General features: G+C 40.1%; 1 protein-coding gene across 2 annotated transcripts in view; it reads left to right on the top strand.

The window, feature by feature from the left end:
* LOC124776632 (sodium-dependent nutrient amino acid transporter 1-like) overlaps positions 1-25,595 on the top strand; it is a 216,120-nt gene that overhangs the window by 146,671 nt on the left and 43,854 nt on the right. For both annotated transcript variants that reach the window (XM_047251720.1, XM_047251719.1), the window contains exons 5-7: positions 1,069-1,285; positions 6,079-6,349; positions 22,354-22,457. In XM_047251720.1, coding sequence (XP_047107676.1) covers positions 1,069-1,285; positions 6,079-6,349; positions 22,354-22,457 — 592 coding nt within the window. The remainder of the gene's footprint in view (positions 1-1,068; positions 1,286-6,078; positions 6,350-22,353; positions 22,458-25,595) is intronic.

Here is a 25,595-nt window from a genome sequence, read left to right as displayed (position 1 = left end):
GTCACTGTATGGAGAGTGCTACGGGAGAACCGGTTGTTTCCGTACCATGTACAGTGTGTGCAGGCACTATCAGCAGCTGATTGGCCTCCACGGGTACACTTCTGCGAATGGTTCATCCAACAATGTGTCAATCCTCATTTCAGTGCAAATGTTCTCTTTACGGATGAGGCTTCATTCCAACGTGATCAAATTGTAAATTTTCACAATCAACATCTGTGGGCTGACGAGAAGCCGCACGCAATTGTGCAATCACGTCATCAACACAGATTTTCTGTGAACGTTTGGGCAGGCATTGTTGGTGATGTCTTGATTAGGCCCCATGTTCTTCCACCTACGCTCAATGGAGCACGTTATCATGATTTCATACGGGATACTCTACCTGTGCTGCTAGAATATGTGCCTTTTCAAGTTCGACACAACATGTGGTTCATGCACGATGGAGCTCCTGCACATTTCAGTCGAAGTGTTCGTACGCTTTTCAACAACAGATTCGGTGACCGATGGATTGGTAGAGGCGGACCAATTCCATGGCCTCCGCGCTCTCCTGACCACAACCCTCTTGACTTTCATTTATGTGGGCATTTGAAAGCTCTTGTCTACGCAACCCCGGTACCAAATGTAGACACTCTTCGTGCTCGTATTGTGGACGGCTGTGATACAATACGCCATTCCCCAGGGCTGCATCAGCACATCAGGGATTCCATGCGACGGAGGGTGGATGCATGTATCCTCGCTAACGGAGGACATTTTGAACATTTCCTGTAACAAAGTGTTTGAAGTCACGCTGGTACGTTCTGTTGCTGTGTGTTTGCATTCCATGATTATTGTGATTTGAAGAGAAGTAATAAAATGAGCTCTAACATGGAAAGTAAGCGTTTCCGGACGCATGTCCACATAACATATTGTCTTTCTTTGTGTGTGAGGAATGTTTCCTGAAAGTTTGGCCGTACCTTTTTGTAACACCCTGTATTTATCACTAGCCACATCAAAAGCTGTTTAGAAGCCCGTAGATACAAGTGACTCAGACAGAGGAGATCTCTGACGCGCGCTGCCGGCTGTGCCCCGCAGGTCTGGGATTCGGCCAGTTCCTGGCGACGGCTCTGCTGCTGACGTACTACTGCGCCATCATGGCGCTCACCGTCTACTTCTTTGTGGCGTCGTTCCACGCGGAGCTGCCGTGGGCCCACTGTTACCCCGAGCTGGGCGAGCTCTGCTTCGACTCCGCCGGCCCGCACGACAACGCCACCAACACCACGGGGCGCCTCAGCTCCTCCACACTCTACCTGTACGTATTGCCCTTCCAGAAAGTCAAGCTTTTCTTATCATGATCTACAACTCTTCATAATATTTAACATTGTTCCGTGCTTTATCATGTAACGTTCTACATTTGTGCGGTATTTTAGAGCTAAAACAACTTGGAATAATGGCGTTTTGCTATTCTACTTCTTGTAGGGTAGAACGTGTTTTCGGATGCCCAGAAATGTTTCCGATTCGATTACTACGTTCTAAACTACAAGGACCGATCAAGTCCTCTTTTTCAGATTTTACCAGTTCAGCTCGAGGAAGCGATCACGTCTGTGACCACTTTTAAAGAGAGATGGGGCCCCTCCACGCCCGCACCAACGTGGTGACCAAACCAAAAGTTCTACTGTCACCTCCGTCAACATGTTAGTTATCTAATAGGTGGATCACAGGATGCTGGGCTGTGATGTTAACCGTGCGTCTGGGTAAGACTACGCATTAACACGGTGCATCAGGTGATAGACAGTGGACGAAACGCGAATCAGGGTAGCAATTTGAAGAGCAGAGGGAAAAAAGTGCCAAGGCTCGTGCCGTGGGAAAAAAACCTCTGCGACAGTGGGATGGGTAGTAAGAGCAGTAGTGGCTTACTAGCTGCGATAGTTCATGCAAGGTTGGGTTTGTTAGTACGGGTATCACGCATCATTACCGTGGCAGGCGATGACGATGTATTCGAGTTTCCTGCAGCTGCTGCATACCTGGAACAATCAGGATCGTTATATGTTAGTGGGAGATCGGCCACAGATCATCTCATTGTGTGTGTGTGGGGGGGGGGGGGGGGGGGGGGGTGGAGCTTGTCTGCATGTGGTGTACGGTACGGCTTCCCTGCGTGATGCCAGTTATTCGGTAAGTGTGATCCAACTGGATATTCAGTAATGGTGGCTGATTAACAGGGGCTCACCTGTACCGTTGTGTTTGCGTGGACTTGGCCACAGATGTTAGGTCCTTACAAGTATGTCTTTTGCTCTTTTATGTTTCCATCCATGGTTGTGGTCGTAGTTCCCCAGATTCAGAATAAACGGGTTCTGCGAATGTCTGGAGTTTCTGTATAGTCTTGTGGTGAGTTTGTGGATTACCTCAGTGAGAGTCTCAAGTCGGTATTCCCGGTGAAGGTCCGCGATGCGTGTGTATCGTGGAGCATTGCTTATGATTTTGAGTACTTTGTTTTGTATGATCTGCAGACAGCGCAGGCGTGTGGGCGCAGCGTATCCCCAGACATGGGCTGCGTACGTCATCAGGGGTCGAATAAGTGTCATGTGCATGGACCTCGATACCCTTCTGTATCCGTGACCACTGACACAAAACCTGATGAAGGTGACTGGAAGGTCTGCGAAACTCGGCCCAGACACCTAAAACCCTACAGTCTATGAATCAAGTAAAAAAAAAAAAAACTCGTTACATGTACTGCGACCTACATTCGAAATCTGAAAACTTTTTTGCCATGAAGCTTTGACTTTTTTAAATAAATCTTTATTGTTTCACTTCCAAACGTCACTCGCTTTGCAATCTGTTCATACTGAAAGACTTAATAATATCTGTTCAGTTTGTCCAGGTTCATAGAGCCTTGGAACAGCAGACGTTGAGCTGCTACTTTGTGCAAATATCACTGAATGCGTAAAATTCCTCCAATAGTTGAGGACGTTGGGTGCAAGTGGTGCTTTGAGATGAAGAGGTTGATGGAGGAGAGGGGGTCGTGGCGGACAGCATCAAATCAATCAGAGGAATGTAGACCACACCCCTCCCACAACCCCCCCCCCCTCCCTGCAAAATAATTGAAACTTAATCTGTAAATGAATATCAATTTGATAGGGAAGTGTCACTTGTTCTTTTTATAATTGTGCCTTATGTCGGTGTCAACCCCGTTCTTTCAACAGTCTTCACTGATGCCTTACTCCTTAGCAGTGTTGCTCATGCCTTACTCCTTAGCAGTGTTGCTCAAAAGCCAATTTTCATTTTATTTTCCAAAATAAAGGCAAGCGAATACCTTCAGACCAGTATCCAAACAGAATTCTGAAAGAAATAAAGGAAATAGTTTTAATAAAGACTAGACATCTACATTACTTAGTACAGAGTAAAATTATGATGCTCTATATTTCTGTGGGTTAAATATAGACTGTGTGGTAATTCGTATTCCCCTCACCAAGTACGTATGATTTAAACTTCAAAATTTTTGTATCTGTATCAAATGGTAACAATGGTCGTTAAAGCCCAATATGAAACCGGCATTATTACTGCAGTAGACTTTATCTCTGACAAAGTATATTTAACGATAAATTGTCAAGAATTTAATCAGAAATTTTGCCACATAGAACGCAGTGTTTGCTGAGTGCAACGCGAAGGAAATGGCAAAAAAATGTGTGTGAAATCTTATGGGACTTAACTGCTAAGGTCATCAGTCCCTAATCTTACACACTACTTAACCTAAATTATCCTAAGGACAAACACACACACCCATGCCCGAGGGAGGACTTGAACCTCCGCCGGGACCTGGAAATGGCAGATCCATGTCTACATCGTAGACAAAACACAAGATGAGTCAAGGTTGAAGACGACTGAAAAACATCGTGCGATTGAGAAACGTTGTGCATCGAAAATACAAAGTGTGCTGTACTTTCCAAAATACCAAGCTATTATTAGTATACTCCAATAAGCTGTAAGAGCACTATGTGAAAATGTCGATTGAAATAATTAATTACTATCAAAAATAAAAATATTTATTTTATCCATAGACATTATGTACCACAAAACTACTAATTTTTTTGCTGTAATTTCTTGAAACTTTTTAATGTAGAACATATACACTGAAGAGCCAAAGAAACTGGTACAGGCATGCGTATTCAAGTACAGAGATATGAAAACAGGCAGAATACAGCGCTGCGATCGGCAACGCCTACGTACGACAAGTGTCTAGCGCAGTTGTTAGATCGGTTACTGCTGCTACAATGGCAGGTTATCAAGATTTAAGTGTGTCTGAACGTGGTGTTATAGTCGGCGCACGAGCGGTGGGACACAGCATCTCCGAGGTAGCGATGAAGTGGGGATTTTTCCGTACGACCATTTCACGACTGTACCATGAATATCAGGAATCCGCTAAAACATCAAATCTCCGACATTGCTGCGACCGGAAATAGATCCTGCAAGAACGGGACTAACGATGACTGAAGAGAATCGTTCAACGTGACGGAAGTACAACGCTTCCGCAAATTGCTGCAGATTTCAACGCTGGGCCATCAACAAGTGTTAGCGTGTGAAGCATTCGACAAAACTTCATCGATATGGGCTTTCGGAGCCGAAGACCCAGTCGTGTACCCTTGATGACTGCACGACAACTGCACGACACAAAGCTTTACGCCTCATCTGGGGCCCTCTACACCTATGTTAGACCGCTGATGACTGGAAACATGTTGCCTGGGAACGAGTTCTGTTTCAAAGTGCATCGAGAGGATGGATGTGTACGGGTATGGAGACAGCCTCATGAATCCATGGACCCTGCATGTCAGTAGGGGACTGTTCAACCTGGTGGAGGCTCTGTAATGATGTGGGGCGTGTGCAGATGGAGTGATATGGGGACCCTGATACGTCTAGATACGACTCTGACAGATGACCCCTACTTAAGCATCCTCTCTGATTGCCTGCATCCATTCATGTCCACTGTGCATTCCGATGGACTTGGGCAATTCCAGCAGGACAATGCGACACCCCACACGTCCAGAATTGCTAGATAGTAGCTCCATGAGCACTCTTCTGAGTTTAAAAACTTCATCTGGCTCCAAACCCCCCCAGATATGATCATTATTGAGCAAATCTCGGATGCCTTGCAACTTGCTGTTCAGAAGAGGTCTCCACAACGTCGTACTCTTACGGATTTATTGACAGCCCTGGATAATTCATGGCGTCAGTTCCCTCCGGTACTACTTCAGACATTAGTCGAGTCCATGCCACGTCGTGTTGCGGCATTTCTGCGTGCACACGGGGGTCCTACACGATATTATGCAGGTGAACCAGTTTCTCTGGCTCGTTAGTGTACATCAGCCAGTAAACAATGGAGTAAATATTTCGCGAGCACAGTATCCAGTTTAGAAAACAAAGATGATCCACTTAAAAAATGCGAAGGAATTCAAGCAGTGTTCACATTTTCAGTCCCTATTCTAAATTACTGAAAAAACCTCAGTTCTATAGAAAAAAGACCGAACAGAAAGAAAAATCTGCACTAAAAATCGTAATTTTCTTGCTTTAACTATTTGGGGAATTACAAGCGCTGAAATCAGCTTTAGACGAATTAAATGATTTTTTATAGACAAACGTTGAAACAGGAGTGCAGCTCAGGCCGACGAATACAATATTCATGGGTCATTCCATGCCGTGATTGTTCTCTTCATTTCGTATCACATACATGCTGCTTGTACAGTGTCAGAATTTAACAAGCAACAGTGTAAGTACTGAAACTTCTTGGCAGATTAACACTATTCACTGGACTGGAACTCGACACTGAAACCTTTGTCTTAACAGTCAATGCTCTTACCGGCTGAGGTAAGTAAGCACGACTCACGACCCACTCTCACAGCTGTGTCTCGCCAGTACCTTCCTCCCGGCCCAGCACACAGTTTTAATCTACGAGCAAGTTTGCAATCAGCGTACTCTACGCTGCACACTGAAAACTTCTTCTTAGGTGAAATTGTAGTGTATTATAGCCAAAGAAAAATAAGCAGTTATGCATAGAATATAGCGACGAAAGAATCTTCTTGATCACGACTAGTGGCACGCCACCCCGTATTGCAGGCAGCGGCTGCTGAACGAGGTGCCGACGCTGGACGAGGGCATCGGCGCGCCCGACTGGCGGCTGACGCTGTGCCTGCTCTTCTCGTGGGTGGTCGTCTTCCTGGTGGTGGTGCGCGGCGTCAAGAGCTCGGGCAAGGCGGCCTACTTCCTAGCGCTCTTCCCCTACGTAGTGCTCTTCGCCCTCCTCATCCGCGGCGTCACACTACCGGGCGCCGGCGAGGGCATCCTCTACTTCATCAGGCCGCAGTGGGAACTGCTTCTCACTGCAGAGGTGAGATTGGGACGCTTATTCTGGCCATCACTTATTTAGATGTCTATTTAGACAGCTCAAGGTCCCAAGAGAGATACCAGGGTCCAACAAAGTAATATGAACGACAAAAACAAGATGAACGGCCACACTTGATCAATACAACAGCATCTTCCTGGTTGTTATTGTATACAGGGTGGTCCATTGATCGTGACCGGGCCAAATATCTCACGAAATAAGCGTCAAACGAAAAATTACAAACAACGAAACTTGTCGAGCTTGAAGGAGGAAACCAGATGGCGCTATGGTTGGCCCCCTAGATGGCGCTTCGAAAGGTCAAACGGATATCAACTGCTTTTTTTTTAAATAGGAACCCCTATTTTTTATTGCATGTTCGTATAGTACGTAAAGAAATATGAATGTTTTAGTTGGACCACTTTTTTCGCTTTGTGATAGATGGCGCTGTAATAGTCACAAACATATGGCTCACAATTTTAGACGAACAGTTGGTAACAAGTAGGTTTTTTAAATTAAAATACAGAACGTAGGTACGTTTGAACATTCGGTTGTTCCAATATCATACATGTACCTTTGTGAACTTATCATTTCTGAGAACGCATGCTGTTACAGCGTGATTACCTGTAAATACCACATTAATCCAATAAATGCTCAAAATGATGTCCTTCAACTTCAATGCATTTGGCAATATCTGTAACGACATTCCTCTCAACAGCGAGTAGTTCGCCTTCCGTAATGTTCACACATGCATTGACAATGCGCTGACGCATGTTCTCAGGCGTTGTCGGTGGATCACGATAGCAAATATCCTTTAACTTTCCCCACAGAAAGAAATCTGGGGACGTCAGATACGGCGAACGTGCGGGCCATGGTATGGTGCTTCGACGACCAATCCACCTGTCATGAAATATGCTGTTCAATACCGCTTCAACCGCACGCGAGCTATGTGCCGGACATCCATCATGTTGGAAGTACATCGCCATGCTGTCATGCAGTGAAGCATCTTGTAGAAACATTGGTAGAACATTACGTAGGAAATTAGCATACATTACACCATTTAGATTGTCATCGATAAAATGGGGGCCAGTTATCCTTCCTCCCATAATGCCGCAACATACATTAACCCGCCAAGGTCGCTGATGATCCACTTGCCGCAGCCATCGTGGATTTTCCGTTGCCCAATAGTGCATATTATGCCGGTTTACGTTACCGCTGTTGGTGAATTACGCTTCGTCGCTAAATAGAACGCGTGCAAAAAATGTGTCATCCTCCCGTAATTTCTCTTGTGCCCAGTGGTAGAACTGTGAGCGACGTTCAAAGTCGTCGCCATGCAATTCCTAGTGCATAGCAATATGGTACGGATGCAATCGATGTTGATGTAGCATTCTCAACACCGACTTTTTTGAGATACCCGATTCTCGCTCAATTTGTATGCTACTGATGTGCGGATTAGCCGCGACAGCAGCTAAAACACCTACTTGGGCATCATCATTTGTTGCAGGTCGTGGCTGACGTTTCTCATGTGGCTGAACACTTCCTGTTTCCTTAAATAACGTAATTATCCGGCGAACGGTCCGGACACTTGGATGATGTCGTCCAGGATGCCGAGCAGGATACATAGCACACGCCCGTTGGGCATTTTGATCACAATAGCCATACATCAATAAGATATCGACCTTTTCCGCAAATGGTAAACGGATCGTTTTAACACGGGTAATGTATCACGAAGCAAATACCGTCCGCACTTGCGGAATGTTACGTGATACCACGTACTTAAATACGTTTGTGACTATTACAGCGCCATCTATCACAAAGCGAAAAAAGTGGTCCAACTAAAACATTCATATTTATTTATGTACTACACGAATATGTAATAAAAAATGGGGGCTCCTATTTTTAAAAAACGCAGTCGATATCCGTTTGACCTATGGCAGCGCCATCTAGCGGGCCAACCAAAGCGTCATCTGATTTCCCCCTTCAAGCTAGACGAGTTTCATTCTTTGTAGTTTTTTCGTTTGACGCTTATATCGTGAGATATTTGGCCCCGTCACTATCAGTGGACCACCCTGTATATTAGGTTCGTGCGTAAGTTCGTAGCGTTTTGCATAAGTTCAATAAACACAAGAGGTTCACATAACAGATACTTTAGTCATCAATAATATATTTTCCTTCGCTATTAACAACAAGCTTCCAATTAGCACTGGCAGCCTTTTCGATTCTGCGACTGTTAAAATTATATGATTTTGAAACGGAGAACTCGACGAGTCATGTTGGGAGCGCATTTTCATTCGGAAAGGAAGTTCTTTAAAGATTGTTTGAGAGAGAGCGGAAAGAGTGAAAATTTGAGGCGCAAGATCAGGTGAATGGGGTGGGTGTGAGGCGACTTTCCAACTCAACTCCTGCACAGTGTTTTCTGTCAGTATAGCAGAGTGCAGGCAGATGTTATCGTGGCGTAGCATCACTTCAAGTAATCTTCCTGGTCGTTGGTCTCCGACTGCGTTTGCAAAACGTCTCAGTTGTTAATGTAAATGTCAGCTGTGATGGTTACACCTCGGGGACGCAATTCGTAGTACACTACACCGTCACTGTTCCACCAGATGCATATCATTATCTTTTGTAGATGCGTGCAGATCTTTGCACGGGGAGTTTCTGCTTTGTTTAGGTTCAACCATTCCTTTCTTACAAGATAGGGATGGTCGATGCTGTTCACAAGCCAATTGATGGCGAGGAAGCAGAGATGCACGTTTGGCCACCCACTGATGTTTTTTTTTTTTTATTTTGGCTTGGAGCACGCGGTATCCATACTCCCATTTTTGAACCTCTCCCATTGCATTCAAATATCGCACAATGTTGGAATGATGACCGTTCACCATATTTGTCAGTTCTCGAGTACACTGACGTGGACTTTGCGTATTAATGCATTTAAACGATCTTCATCAAATCCTGAAAGTCTTCTTGAACATGGAGAATCACTAATTTCAAAACGATCATCCTTGAAACAAGAAAACTACTTTCTTGCCGTGCTCTGTTCAGTGGCATCATCCCCGTACACGGTGCAAATGTTTCTGGCTGCCTATGCTGCTGTCGTCCCTCTATTTAATTCAGTGCAAGAATACGTTGGAAACGTTCCTATATCTCAACTTGGCACTCCATTTTCTAACGTTCAGAGCTGCAGTCACTATCTGCAAATGGCAAAACGACAATCTGTAAACCCTAATATCAACAGTGAATACAAATAAAAAATGACACTCGATAAAGACTCCATAGCAACCGGAATACCAACAGGCAAAACAAAAACGCCACGAATTAAAAACTCAATCTAATAAATCATGAATGAATATCAGCGAGATATTATACCATTGCAGGCTTACTGAAGCAGCGTATTTAGTTTCACATACTGTAACAACCACCTTTCCGTTCAGGTTGACCATGACTTTCGAATCTCTACTGTCAATAACAGACTCTCAAAATGCTACACACTCCGACTGATACATTTCACCAAAACAATTCAATACTAAAGCCTCTGTGGAGCCTGTATACTACTAACCTCACATCTCTTTTTAACAACAAGTGACAGAACACACACGTGTACACACACACTCACATAAAAACTGTTACAAATGTGAAATTATAATGAAATTCACATAATTAATTGACAAACAAGTTATTTCTCTGGTTTCGATACAATTGCTGTATGTCAATATATTTTGCACATCTTTTAATGTAAATAACTATAAACGTAAAAATAAAAGCAAATTGTTGTCATTTAATGAGCGACCTACACATAACAGGTTAATCAGAATTATACTTGTACCATGAACTGTCTATTGGTTGTGTTTCAATGAATACGGATTTTCTTGAGCAAAGTTACAGATGTGTAAAATTGTTATGAATTATCGAAATAACTGAATCACTTTGACGAAAAATTAAAGGTCAGAAGAAAGCGGCAGTCTGAAGAATCTATTGTGATATTTCTTTTGTACCATGTTGTGGGATCGTGTCAGTCAAACTCTGTTCTTATACGTGGACCTCAGCAGTAGTGATAAAATGTTTATACAAAATAATTAAAAATTACCCCATTCTCTGGTAACGAAGTAAAAAATGACATTCTATTTAACACTTCGTAATCACACTGTTGAAACACTGTCAGTTTCAACAGTGTGAGTGCAACATTTAACCGCAAGAAAACTCTGTGGTTAAGTGAAATAAAATATATTCAGCCTAACAGTTATTTTTTTGGTTAGCTGGCTCTAATCTCTGACTTTTGTATTTATCTACCTTTAGTTATGTCCACACATTAAGTTCTGTTGTGAGATAACACAGAGTAGGAAATGGAGTACATGGAATTAGATAGATAGGGCAACAAATGCTATGTTGTGTGGGGTACACATTCTTTGTATTTCAAAGCTTCAGGGAAATGGAAATAGCAGAAGAAAGAAGATGTGAAAGAAATTAATCATAAGAAGAGCTCCACAACACCTGAAGTTATAGTGACAGAAGGAGGTCATAGTGAAGGAAGAGGTCTGAAGAGCATTAATCCAGACATGAAGGAAATGTAAGAGCAAAAGTCACTGATGAAAAGAGAGATGCAGAGGATGAACGCATCAGTCAACAGTATGGTGAAGATGAAAATGCAAAGATAGAAGGATGGTGGGAAGAAGACCACGAGTTTTAGGAGGAGAAAAGCTCAAGGGCGAGTGACAGATGCAGTGGATTATCAAGAAAGGAAGGAGGGCAAGAATAATGAGAAGGAAAGGATGCAAATGATGAAAGAGGAGAAGACATTAGTAAAGAGGAAGAAGAGGAGTCAAACGGCAAAGGAGGAGAAGAGAAAACAGAGTGAGAGGCAGAGGAAGACAGAAGGGAGAGGGAAGGTAAAGGTGACAAAAATGATGAAAACAGCAAGAGAGGCACAGTAGTTTAAAATGTGCAGAAGAAGAAGAAGAAGAATTTGAAGTAATGGTAGATTTAATAGAGAACTGGATAGGTTGGAAGGAGTGAGGAATTTTCAGCCTATCATGAAATGAGTCAATAGAGAAAAAACTTGACATATTTTGTAATACAATCACATGTATGTATGTATGTACAATCAGATGTATTACAAAATGTTAATGATGAAGAAGAGAAAGGAGTTTATGGACCCAGTCATAATTCAGACAAAGTACCAGTACGAGTATCAAAACCAACAATCAAGAAACTACTAATGTGCATGCATAAAGAAATAGAAGAATGTTTATTAAAACAGGATGAAAAGAGTGAGGAGGAAAATTATACTTTTCAGCCTTTAATAGAGATGAAATTAAATGGAATAGAGAGAACAGCTCTTATAGACACTGGCAATACAGACAGCCATCTCAGAAGTGTTGTATCAGCACATCATTAAAAGCAGTAAAATAGTGACAATGCCCATATCTAAAGTCAGAATTAAAAGTGCCACTGCTTACTAAACAAATTTATATATCTATCAGTTTAGAAGATTTTGAAGTAGACGAAGACATTTTAGTAGGGCCTAAATTTAATGTATATGTTGTACTAGGAATCAATATGGTAAGCAACTATGAAGCTAGAATAGATTTTGGATGGAGATATGTTTAGTTTTCAAGAAATGGCAGGATAGAAAGAATGCCATTTTTTAAGTAATATTGAATGAAGAGGCTTGAATGTGACAAATAAAATACAGAGAATGTTAACAGAATGATTTTGCAGTGTATGAAGCCTGGCACAAAAACAGGACAGCAACAGGCAACAAGAAAATAGAGGAGGAGATAATGGAAAAAGTGCATAGCACTGAAAATACTACCATCAAGCAAAGGAAGTCATTGATGGAGTTATTAATGAAATATTAGCAAATCTTTTCTCATGAGCCCAGAATGTACGTAATTATGAATACAAGTTTAAAGCAAAACCATATCCAATACCTTCAGCCAAAATAACTGTTTTAGAAGAAGAACTTAGTAAAGCAGATAGATCAGTGGGAGGTGGTTGATTGAGCTAATATGACCTACAACAATCCTTTGGTTGTCACAGATAAACAGGATGGATCAACATGAGCAGTTTTGTATGTGAGACACCTCAATAAAATTATGGTAATGGAATGTGACAGACCAGAGAATATGTCATAAATCGTGCAAAAATTTAAAGAGGATCAGTACATGTCCAGCTGCAACTTAACATACGTTTCTTTGCACTGGCAAAAGAAAGTCAAAGGTACGTGGCATTTATCTTCAGTTGAAACTGTTATCACTATAAGGTTGTGTGCGTGTCAGCATTTATAAGAACATTGGGCAAAGTCTTGGGAACTCAACTAAACTCAAAACTAAATATTTATGTAGGTGGCCTGTTGATACCTACTGACAATGGGAGGAATAGTTCAGTGCGCTAGTTAGGGATGGAATGACTGAAAACTGTGCACTCTGAATTTTAAAAGAAAGGATCAAACTTTTAGGTTGCTGTATATCACAGAAATGAATTGAGGCAGACCCAAAGAAGATAGAAGCAATTGAGGAAGCATCTCCTTCAAAGGATAATTAGCAAGCTACAGTTTGGAATGTGGGAATTCTATCATAAAAATTCATTACTGATCAAGTGCTGAATTATCAAAACTTAATGGCACTATGTAAGAGGAACAGCACCTATATATGGATACCTGAATAGCAGCAAGTGCTTGAGTTAATCAAAAAAATGCCAGCCAACGCTCAAATATTGAACTACAGTGATCTAAGTATCCATTTTGTCTTGCTTTGGACAATAGTAAGCAAGGAATAGGAAGCCATATGTTTCAAGAAATAGAAAAGAAGGGACCAAAGCAACAAGAGAGATTAGGTGAAAAAATAGTTTATTAAGAGAATTTGCTTAGAAGGATGACTTTTGCAGTGTGTTTTATTAGTTTGCTCTATTTGCCAACATAGCTATGGTTATCTGTGAGAATGAAAGGGATGCAGTCACATTAGAATTTGCAGAGCAGTTATAACCGTCAACCTGATCTGCACACTAGAGACTGTTGAGAATGCGGGATGTCAGTGCTGAAAGCGAGTGGAGTGATTTGTCTACCAAAAGAGAGTGCTACAAGTCGTGGATAAGTGTTGATAAATGTAGAAGTGTGGTTTACGAGTCACAAGCTATGATAAGCCAGTTTTAACAACTGAAGCTTGGCTGTGTCACAGACTTTTTGTAAACATTAGAGATGATGGTGTACTGAAAGGAGCATGGTGCACTAGAATTATGAACTGATATGAATGAATGAGAGTGTTAAGGAGGTGAGACTTAATTCAGTTTCATTAATTTTTTGAAACATATGAATCTGATTGTAATTGATTCTTGTAACTGTAGAAAATTCTAACAAGAATGATTGCATCTTATTAGAATTTTGGTTGCATGGTATAAGATATATTTTCTCTGTCACAAATGATTTGTGTGTATTTTCAGCCATTAACCATATGTGTACTGATAATTGTACATATTTATAATCATTGATGTTCTATTTCAGTGTAAATAAAATTTAATGTATTCTGTAAATATGTTATTATGTTACATGTAACTTTGAGCTATCTAATTTACATGTAAAATATAGTGCTTTTGTCCAGTAGGCAAAACTCTATCCTGGCAAAATTTTGTTGAGGAGTAAGTGACTATTTAAATAAGTTAGTTGATGCTGGATCACAGAGATGTCATGACAGATGGATGAGGGCATGTTTCTTGATTATAGAAAACAGTGGTAATTTCAGGGAAAGGGGGCAGTTTTTCTGTGGTGAGAATCAGAAGGTTTTATATAGAGGGGAGAAATATAATAGTGAACAAAAGGAAGCAGTTTGATTACAAAGAAATGATAGGAACACAGAGGTTGCCAGGAAGCAGTCATTGAAGCACTGTTGAGTGAAACAAATGGTTCAGATGGCTCTAAGCACTATGGGACTCAATATCTGAAGTCATCAGTCCCTTAGACTTAGAACTACTTAAACCTAACTTACCTAAGGACAACACACACATCCATGCCCGAGGCAGGATTCGAAACAATGACCGTAGCAACAGTGCAGTTCCGGACTGAAGCGCCTAGAACCACTCGGCCACAGCGGCTGGCAAAGAGTGAAACATCAAGTTTCGAGGAGAGACGTGTTTTTTGAGATTTCCCACAAAAAAGGGGAGATGCAAGAGGGAAGACTACAAGAAAGAACACAGCAAGTAACAGGATTCAAGACAGCGAACTTTGGATAAATATAGAAGAACAGCCAAATCAAGACATTAGGAAGTGTAAGAAAGAACGAATGGCCACCACAAAATGTGAGTATACTGTGACTTCACCAATACAATAGGTTAGTCTGTTCACAGTCCTAATTTTCGAAATACAGTAATAGAAATTGCTAAACTGACGCTTTTCATAGCACATTTGAAATGAATGTGAATTATTATGAAATGAGTGACCTGTGCATAATATGTTAATGAGAACGAGGCTTGCAATGTGAACTGTCTGTTAACTAAATGGCTATGTTTTTCTTGAGTGAAAGTACAGAAGTACAAAATTACTATGAATTATTAAAATTACTGGAACACTTCAGTGAAAAATTAAAAATTGGTAGGAAACTGCAATCTGAATTACCTATTACATGGATCAAAGAATAGCAAGTGGATCTAATTATGAAACTATTTGGAAATTAAAACAATAGATGACAAGATGGTGGTGCACTATGTTGTCAGTTAATTAATTTATTTAGAAAATCCAGTGATTCTTGCACAACTCTTGTGCACCATCCTTTCATACATCTCTCACTGTTGGACTTCTGGAATTATTTGAGAAAAAGACCACCCTGCATAGATACTGGAATTGGACATTTAAATCTCACAACGTCTGCTCCACAGCAGTTTTACAGTGGCCCGACCAATTGTTTAATATCTCGCAATTCGAGTTCACCATCTACAGCTGCCCTAAGAGAAGCAGACTGCTGCCCCTCCCGTCTAATTGCTTCAAAGGCTGCTTGCCAAGAAGCGCCGAGGCCAAAGCCCATATCTCGATTAATAAGATACATCGACATTCGTACCTCGATTGTCTCCTTAATAACACTATCCTAGAAACAATTAGGTGAGCAGATGACAGGCGTCTTTTTGAAATAGAAATCCCTTAATCTGTCCATGACCACAGCAGATTTATCTTCCTGCCCCAATTTTATGTTGCGTACGTGTTGAGCGTTGTGCGTGGATATACAGCGCTCTGTTTGTCCGACGTAAGATTTTCCACTTTCGCCCGGAATGTGAGACACCTGGTGGCGAAGTCTGAAGATACTTGTCACGCTGCCCACAGGGTTCCTTATTTTGGCAGGTGGTCAATATATGGGCTGAACACTGTTTTATAGACAACAATGGGTGCTTAAGCTACAGTTATTTCAATAGTATGGTGTCAATTTTAAATTCTCACTTTCCAGATAACATGCAGTTTGACCCTCACAGTAGCTAGTTCTACAACGGATAGTCCATTTACAGCCCAAATTCTCTCAATACGAGAGATTGCTGAACAGTCATAGTACTGTCTGAATTACTATTGTTGTTCACAGTCTCTCCTCAACCAAAATAAAAATGTTCATTGTTTCATACAGTGTCTTGATGAAGTCACAGTATACTTGCATTCTGTGAAGATGACTGATTCTTTCTCATACTATTGATACTTGATTCATCTGTTCTTCTGTGTCAATCCTCCACTGAATTATTGCTTTGAACCTTCATTCTTGTTATCTTCTTGATTTTCTTCTCCTCTCGTCATTCCTCTCCTGTTTTAAAGATCTCGAAAAATGGGTTTCATCTCAAAACTTCTGCATACTTCTCAAAATGTCTGTGTTCTTATCCTCTCTCCATAAATAAACTACTTCCTGTGGCTCATTACAATATTTCTTTCCTCTACATCAAATCTTCTCACTTTCACAACAGAGGAAATACCTACCTTTCCTACTACTCCTTTCTTTAATTAAACAACACCTCATCCGTCTGTCATTAAAGCACCAAGCCTCAGCACCAACTAACTTCTTCATTTGTCACTTCCTCCTGTACCAAATTTTTCATACATGATTTTCCTGCCAGGCCAAAATACTGTATTTTACCCAGGGTGTTCATTTTAACTGAAGACATTGAAATATCTTGAAAGTTGTATATTGGTTCGAAAAAAGTTATAATTCCAATTTGCTTATCTCAGAGGGGGCCATCCAGTGATACCACATTTGACCCCTCAACCCAGCCCATGTGTGGGTGGCAGGGCGCAACTTTGAAATTTTCAATTGAACCTCAATTTTTTTAATTGTAGATTATGAGTCTATGGCTAAATCTACTTAATTTTCATCTGAATTATCTTCTATGTTTTGCCACAGATGGCACTGTAATTGGAGAAATAATAATGAGTACACAACTGTAATTTACAAGAAGCTACTCATTGTCCCTTGACTATCCAATGACAGACGGATCCCCACCTCCATGCTGTGAGGGTAGGCCAGTGTTTCATAACTTCTAATTGGAAACCCCATTCACAATGTTGTACTCCTCCAGTACATCAAACAGGGGACTACTCAATGTGCCATTGTGGCCGTGGTTACTCTACTTTTCTATTAGAGTAAGTGTTCAAATGTAGTATTGCCAGCTTCAATATGTTTAGTGATCTTTTTTTCAAATGATTGTACACTGGACAGAAGCCTATCTGCAGGAATATCAGCACAGGCATTTCTGATTCACCTGGGCCATGTCCTCACAGTCTGTTGGAACTTGCTGGTACACCTAAGGATCTTTTAAATATCCCCACAGGAAGAAATCTAGCGACATCAAATCCAGTAACCTTGTGGGCCAATTAATAGGGTCACCTCTACTAACATACTGACCAGTGTAAACACAGTCTAATACATCCTGTGCTTCAGCTAAGTAATGCGCTTGGCAACCATCATGCTGAAACCACATAGATTGTTGAACATCTAGTTCCTTTTCCACAAACGTCCTATATTTGTGTCCATTCAACATGCCACTGAGGAAAGATGGACCAATGAGTTTGTTCCCCATGATGCCACACCACATGTTAACCAACCAAGGACTTTGATGGTCAACTTGCCAAAACCAGCAGCGACTGTCTACCCTCTAGTAATGCATGTTATGCCAGATAGTGCTATCATAGTTAGCAAATGTAGTGTAATTGTAAAATAGTACCTTGGCAAGGAACGTGGGGGTCATTTGCATTTGTTGATGTGCCCATTCACAAACCACTACCCAGTTATGGAAACTGGTACCATGGAGCTCTTGATGCAGTGGCACATGGTGTGGATGATACTTACGACGATGCAGTATTGTGATAATACTACCTATTGACATATTGGAATCATTGTGTAATTGACAGACACTTATCCATGGGTTATGGTGGACTGCCACTAGTACACCTGTCATTAGCTTCTCCTGTGACACATTTTCTTTGTTTCCTTTTCCTGGTCTGTACAATGCCATCAGACATAAAGGGATTCAACAAATGAGAGTGACCTTTTTCTGGAAGATGCTTGGTGTACAAGGCAACAGCAGCCTCTGCATTTCTCCTACATTCCCCGTAAATCAGGATCATTTCAATTTTTTCTTCTGTGTTTGCAACATTTGTTATCCACTTGCACATCTGTTCTCCAAATGAGAGGTAGGTGTGCATGCAATAAATGCTGCATTATATAAAATTATAAACAGCTGACCAGTTGCAATGGATAAAGAATTCTTTAGCTAGGTTTCAACAAATTTAAATTTGTCTTCTTCAGAAGGTGGCAATTTTACATTACTATGGACTGATGTATCATCGCCGTTTTTACAAATGTCTGCATAGACCCATTTGTCAAAATTAAAATATAGCCCTAAAAATAGGGTTTGTCATGTAAATATAAATTAGTACATGGATGTTGCAGAGCTCACAACCGACTGTTGTCACGTAAATATAAATTAGTACATGGATGTTGCAGAGCTCACAACAGTCGGTTGTGAGCTCTGCAACATCCATGTACTAATTTATATTTACGTGACAAACCCTATTTTTAGGGCTATATTTTAATTTTGACAAATGGATCTATGCAGACATTTGTAAAAACGGCGATGATACATCAGTCCATAGTAATGTAAAATTGCCACCTTCTGAAGAAGACAAATTTAAATTTGTTGAAACCTAGGTAAAGAATTCTTTATCCATTGCAACTGGTCGGCTGTTTATAATTTTATTACGTGGAACCGTTGCTGTTGTGCAGCTATGTTTAAAATACTGAAATTCTGCATTAGTATCATAATGTTTAGAGCCACTATCTCTTCTGTGGCTGCACAATACAAGAGCTCCTGTTGCAGTGCACTGCTTGTTATGGTACATCATAGTTCACAGTGGCATGTAGAGTAGTCCCCTGTTCAATATCTCAGAAGAATACAATGTTATGAATGGGGTTTCAAATTAGGATTAATGAAATACTGGCCTGTCCTACCCTCACAGCATGGAGATGGGGTCCCATGTGCCATTGGATACTCAAGGGTTGTCGAGTACCATGTCATAAATTGGTCATAAATTATGATTTTGTATGCACTTGTGTTACTCTGATTACAGCACCATCTGTGGCAAAATGAAGAAATAATTCAGCCAAAACATATGTACATTTTGCAGTAAAATCATAATATGCAATAAAAAATGGGGGTTTCCATTGGTGATTTCAAAGTTGTTTCCTGCCACCCACCCACAGGTTGGGGTGGGGAGTTGAGTGTGATATTATTGGATGTCCCCCTCTGAGACAAAGAAATTGGAATCATAACTTTTTTTGACCTGATTTGTAGTTTTCAACATATTTCAGTGTCTTCAATGAAAATGAACACCCTGTATATAAATTACATACCAGTACTGTCGAAGTTAAACAGAACAAAACAGTGTATTTATAGAAAACACTAAATTTCTCACACTTAAATAAGAAAATTAATGGTTATGAATATTTACAAATATCTGTAAATGTGTAGTTAATCATTAAAAATATGTAGTTTTTATTGTATCAGAGAAAATTCCTGTTGTACAGGGAGAAGAGTTACTGGCCATACTGATGATTTGACAATGTGTCTTCAGTAGTCCTTCGGTAGCTCAGTCAGTGGGATACTTGGCCAATAAAGGCAAAGCTGTCAGGTTTGAATCCCAGCCCACCAAACAGTTTTTATCTGCCAGGAAGTTTCAAATGAGTGATCCGTCTGTTCCAGAGTGAAAATTCGTTGTGAAAACCATGGATTTTATTCCTCAGTGTCATGCCACATGTCCCTTACTGCTGTCATTGGTTTCCAAAAGTTCCTCTCCTTGCTCATTCTATGGAGAATTTCCTCATTTCTTATCTCTTTTACCTAAATTACAACATCCTTCCATTGCACTGCATCTCCAGTTCTTCAGTCATCCTCTTTCTGGCTTTCATAAGCTATGATTAGATACTGAAACAAAGATGGTTGTATCATTCTTACCTGTGTTGACATGGAGTAACATCTTTCTTCAGCTGATGCCCTTGTGTGAGGTTACTTCTAAAATACCAGATTTCCTTTACTCATTGTGCCATTTACTTCATACTTTTGACATGCAGTACACCTATTCTTTTGTGCCACAAAGATGTCCCAGACTATTGTGTATGGAACTCCTTCTGTTGCAAATACACTATCTCATTAAAAGTATCCAGTCATGAATTAGTGGACATTAATATGGGTTATGTCCACCCTTCACCTTTAGCAGAGCTTCAACTCTGCTGGGACACTGTGGAGGAACAGCAGCCCATCCTCTATCTGGAGCCGAAACCGGAGAAGGTGTTGATCTTGGATGCTTCGGTCTGGAGCAAGTCGATGTTCTAATACATCCCATGGGTGTTCCATTGGGTTCATGTCAGGACATTGGCAAGCCAGTCGATTTCTGGGTGTTATTATCCACAAATCATTGCCTTTATGACAGGGTGCATTGTCATGCTGGTATAGACAATTGTTCCTCTACAGCACAGTACGTAATGCTGTATAGAATATGTTCATGTCCTTGCATTTAACCTTTTCTTAAGTGCAATAAGATGGCCACACACTAAGCATGAAAAACACCCCCACACCTAACACCACCTCCTCCATACATTGTTGTTGGCACTGCAAATGATGGCAGATAACATTCTCCAGATGTTTGTCAATCCCAAACCCTTCTTTTGGATTGCATCAGCATGTAGCATGACTTGTCATTCCAAATCACTCATTTCAAGTCATGCACTGTTCAGTGGCATTGCTCTTTACACCACTTTAAGCATCTGGCTACAGAAATTTGTGGCTATAATGAGTTGTTCGACCATTGTACACCATCCTTTCTAACTCCCCATGCACGGTCATTGTGTAAGTTGGCTGCTGATAGCACTTTGGAACCTACAAGTGATTCCTGTCACTGATTTCATGCAGTTTTTTACAACCCCCTCTGTAATGTTCAACAGTACATATCTGTCAGTACATAAGGTCTGCCTGTCCTTGGTTTACTTGTGGTTGTTCCTTCACATTTCCACTTCACAATGACATTACCAATAGCTTTAGAAGGGTTGAAATGTCATGATGGATTTGTTACTCAGGTGATATCCAATGACTAGTCCATGTTCGAAGTTACAGAGCTCTCCTGACAGACCTATTCTGCTGTTACTCCTTCTCTGTTGACAATACAATACTCCCAGCCTCCTTTCATACTGGTGAATTCACTTCTCATGCTATGTAGCGGCCAATTCTGCACTACATAGGAGTGTCCTTATACTTTTGATCAGATAGTTTATATTGAACAAGGCTCATATCATTGGGTGAGTTGTGGTTGACAGGTTTGTCACAGGATTTTAAAGAGAGTGTCCACAACTAACGGTTACACTGTGCCTTTCAATCAGTATGCATTTATTCTTGCAAGTGCTCTGATTTGAGGCACTATGATCAGTGCCACGTGGGAGATGACTGTTTGTGCATGTCCACAGCACATCCAAATTGTTTATTGTGTTTGAGCATCTTTCCCTGGCCATCAAATATAGTGCTCTGTGACTGCTGCAAGAGCTGATTGATGGAAGGTTAGACTGTGGGCAGTCATTGGCATTTAGAAAATTATGTTTATTTGCCAGCTCTATGCATTCTGATGCTCTGGCAACCTCTGCTGGATCAATGACAACACCTTTCACCACTTTTATATCCTGCATGATACTCACACAAAACATTTGATATATGGATAAACAGTGAATCCCACAAAGCAGTGCTTGATTTGAAGTTCACAAATCCACATACATTGGTGAACATTAAATGCCATGAATTTGTGGAAATATTTAGTTAGTACAAGCTCAAATAGGGGGACAAGCTACTTCAAATTGAAATTTGGAATGCATACTGTCTGTAGATGAAAGTCAAGCCCATTGTGAGTGTAGCACTGAGAGTCCACATGATGTCCAAGTTGATGTCTAAAAGCAAGACAAAGTTATCAAGTACCACTATTGTGGCATTCATAGATGTATGTGAACTGAACATGGTCTGCTGTGTTTGCAGCTTTATTGGGACCAAGATATGTGCCTTGTGTAATTGTTAACTCTGACAAACTCTGCTAGCCTTACAGGTGGAGTGAAACACCCTTTAATACAGCTTATGATCTATTTTGGCTTTCACTGTGTGGCACAAATTTGAATGCCTCTGCTTTCAAATTGCTGCTTGTCTGGGTTATAAAACTAACACTGTTTCACGATATGTGGATCACTTTAACAGTTGTCAGTAAGTTTCAGCTTCAGTGAGAAGACTGTTTTCAGATATGCTCAAAGTAATGCTGATAATAAAAACTCTGCTACGACTGTAAACATTCCATTTTTTGTAATGGTCTTGGACAATGAAACTTCTTTCATCTAGTAGATGAATCATGTACTATTTTATTCCAGAGACACCTCAGTGGATGACAACTACTACATGTATCTGATTGACATAATTATCCATGAATAAATAATTATTTTCAGAAAGTTAAATGTTGAGCAAACTAACAGCTTTTACTCTTACAGGTTTGGTATGAAGCAGTCACTCAAGCATTCTTTTCACTAGGAGTATCATTTGGAACAATTATCATGTATTCCTCATATAATGGCTTTAGCCATAACATTCATAGGTAAGTTCCACATATAGTTTAAATTGTCAATTTGTTATGAACTTCAGTAAACTGCCAGACAGAATACCACATAAAAGTATCCAGGCCACTGCCTCACTTGTGCTACATCTTGAACTTTAAACTGAGGTACTGGAAGGATGGCAAGAACACTGCCTTAGGCCATTGTAGATTTTTTTGTTTTGTTTTTTTGTTTTGTTTTTATGTTTCTGCTGCTCAAATTTGTGATTATCAGCGTACTTACAAATACTTTACATGATGAATATGGTTAAATTATATAAAATAGAGACATGCAAAAGCTAGGTAACATCATGCTTGCTCCCTCCCACTCTTCCACATTCATGTACACAGTCATCCTCAAACACATGAAACCAAAAACTTTTAATACAGTCCTTGTTTTAAGATTTACTTTAAAAATTCTAACACAAGACTGGAACAATTTATAGTCTGGCTGATCAGTTGTATGATAATAGGGTGAGCCTGTGATTCTCTACACACAGTGAAACAGGAAATAGCAATTCGGGTAAAACAGATTGGTTTACTCATACAGATAGGAATATGTTTAGGACTATGTGCACACAGTTATGCAGTATTGTTAAAGCACTAGAAATAACATGTCCCTGACATAAAATAATGTGTACTTTTGAAAGTTGCATTCATCATATTCCAATTTCAGTAAACTAGATTTTACGCATTACACTCTGGCACAAGAGTTATTTACATATTTTGTTCTGCAATGTGCATTACTATAGAGCAGCAGTGAGGACAGAGATGTTTAGCTTTACAATGTTTATAAAGCACACAAAACTATTTAGGGTGCTAAGCAAAACACTTGGACAACTAGAACACACCTAAAAGTTTCATGGCTATTTGTTTGAGGTCAGTTTGTAAGCAATAAAACTAGAGTTCTTCCTTAGAAAATATTGGGGGATTCTGGAAACTGTTTTAATCAGTCAAACATGCCTCCATTATGACTTGTCTTTGTTTCCTGAGTGGAGCTTCCACCACCATCTTCAAAAAAAACCTTGAAATTATTGAATGTTCCCCAGTTCCCTAAAATTTCTCTAAAACTAAAATCTTATTTCAGAAGTTCATCCGTACATATAATATTCATCATTAAATTCTGACTCAATTAAGTACCAACACCGATTCAACAAAGGGGTGTTGTGGAAACACTATGTCAGATAGTCTCAAATGACAGACTTACTGAAATGGCATTTTGCAGAATGGCCTTTCACAAGAAGTCTAATGAAGAAATTCAGAAATATTTTATATGATTTGTCTCATATCCTTTATCTCTGTTTGATGAAATCAGTATTGATACACAAAAAACAAGAATATCTGTTTTATGATTTGTTCATTACTATTAAAGGGCCAGTTGATTTTGAAAAGGCTAAGTTCATAATATTTGAAGGTCTTCTTTTACATAGAGTGGCATGGGAGAAAAGAGAAGTCTTTCCACCAATAATTATAATTATGTACAATACAATGAGAGATAGTATGACAAAGTGGAGAACAGCTGTGCAAAGGAACGAAAAGACTGTGTCAACTGTCACATTTGATGAGTAAATGTCAGTGAACATGGCAATGGCAGTATTTCTTTCAAACAGACAAAAAAAAACATCATGTCATCTCTTTATTGAGTCAAGGTCTTCGAGATGAACAGTTCACTGGTCAGCAGGCTACTGAGGATGCAGATACTATGATTATGGCTATTGTTATTGATGTGCTCAGCACTCTGATTGCATGGTAGACAGATTGTTGTCGTAGATGAATTAAGTGAGCGTGATATAACTTCATCAGTTTTCAGAAAAGTAAAATTGAAATTACACTAACATTATAGACAAACATGAACCTACAGAACAAGTACAGGTATTCAGCAAACCCCATGGTACTGCAGGCGATGTTGATGAGGCAGGAAAAAAGTTCGTAGCTGCCTTCAGTTCTGAATATGTGATGAATCACTAAGTATGCTGTGCTATGAATTTTTTGAAAAATATTAGAAAGAAATCATTTAATCTTGCTTCTCTTCCTCTTACTGAAGCAGCTGACTGCTTGACAGCATTCCCTGAAGACTTGTTTGCAAGTGAAAACATGGTGAAACAATCAACTGGATCCACTGCAGTAGGGCTGGAAGACCTCAGAATTGAATCTCCTGTCATTTGCCACTTATAAAGAAGCAGCACCAAAAAGCCACATTCTGCACACATTGCCTTGCCGGTTGCTTATGCGGGTAAAATGACAGTAAGTGTATTTGTATTTACAAACTATGCAAAGGTCACTCTTGTATCAATGATCAAACTGATGGGCTCATTTTTAGTAGAGTTAATTTTGACATAGTTTGTTATGTCACAATGGAAGATGAAGAAAAGATAGCCCTTCATGGGATTAAATATGGAAGAAATAAAGTTACTCCAAACATTTGATAAAGAGGAATTTTGAACAAATGAAGAAAGCTGCTGTAATTTCACATTAATTTTGTTAATCTAAGCAAAAAACATTGAATGAGTTGAATACACTCTCATGACTGCATGGCTGGATGTGAGTGGGGCAACTCAACATGCAATCATACCTGGTGATGAGTCTCAAGCTCTGCAGGACTACAGCAGAGTTATATAATGTAGGTAAAATCTGCATTGCATTGTAGCTGTAGGATTTTTTGTAGTCCTATATTAGTACAGAATAAACAATATATTGTTTTTTTTATTTGTAACATAACTTATCTACTTATGACTTTAGTATCATTGAGTTTTGTCCGTTTATTTTTTGTAAGCTTATCCCTCTACACATTACACTATAATGTTTTATATATGGCTAAAAAGTTCACTTTCAAAAGCAAAGGGAGGATCGTAATTGAGTAACCAATGTCTTGGAACACTGAAGCCTGCAAGTGTAGCCACTGAGATTGGTCACAGTTGCTCCTCAAATGTGTTCCTTGTCAACGGTATAGCATCTTTGGACTTTCTAGAAGCCATATTTGGTGCTCTACAGCTTGACCCTAGGACCCTTTCTTTTAAATCCATATAGTTTACATATTGTAGAGACAAAGGGTTTTCGGTAAAAGTTGCAGTGATTAACTGAGAGAAAAACTGAAAAAAGTGAGATAATTTCAATGTGAAGTTTTGAAAATAAGACGATGGC

Source organism: Schistocerca piceifrons, chromosome 2 (assembly GCF_021461385.2).
Source record: "Schistocerca piceifrons isolate TAMUIC-IGC-003096 chromosome 2, iqSchPice1.1, whole genome shotgun sequence".
Lineage (NCBI taxonomy): Eukaryota > Metazoa > Arthropoda > Insecta > Orthoptera > Acrididae > Schistocerca > Schistocerca piceifrons.
This window is presented reverse-complemented; position numbering and strand designations above follow the sequence as displayed.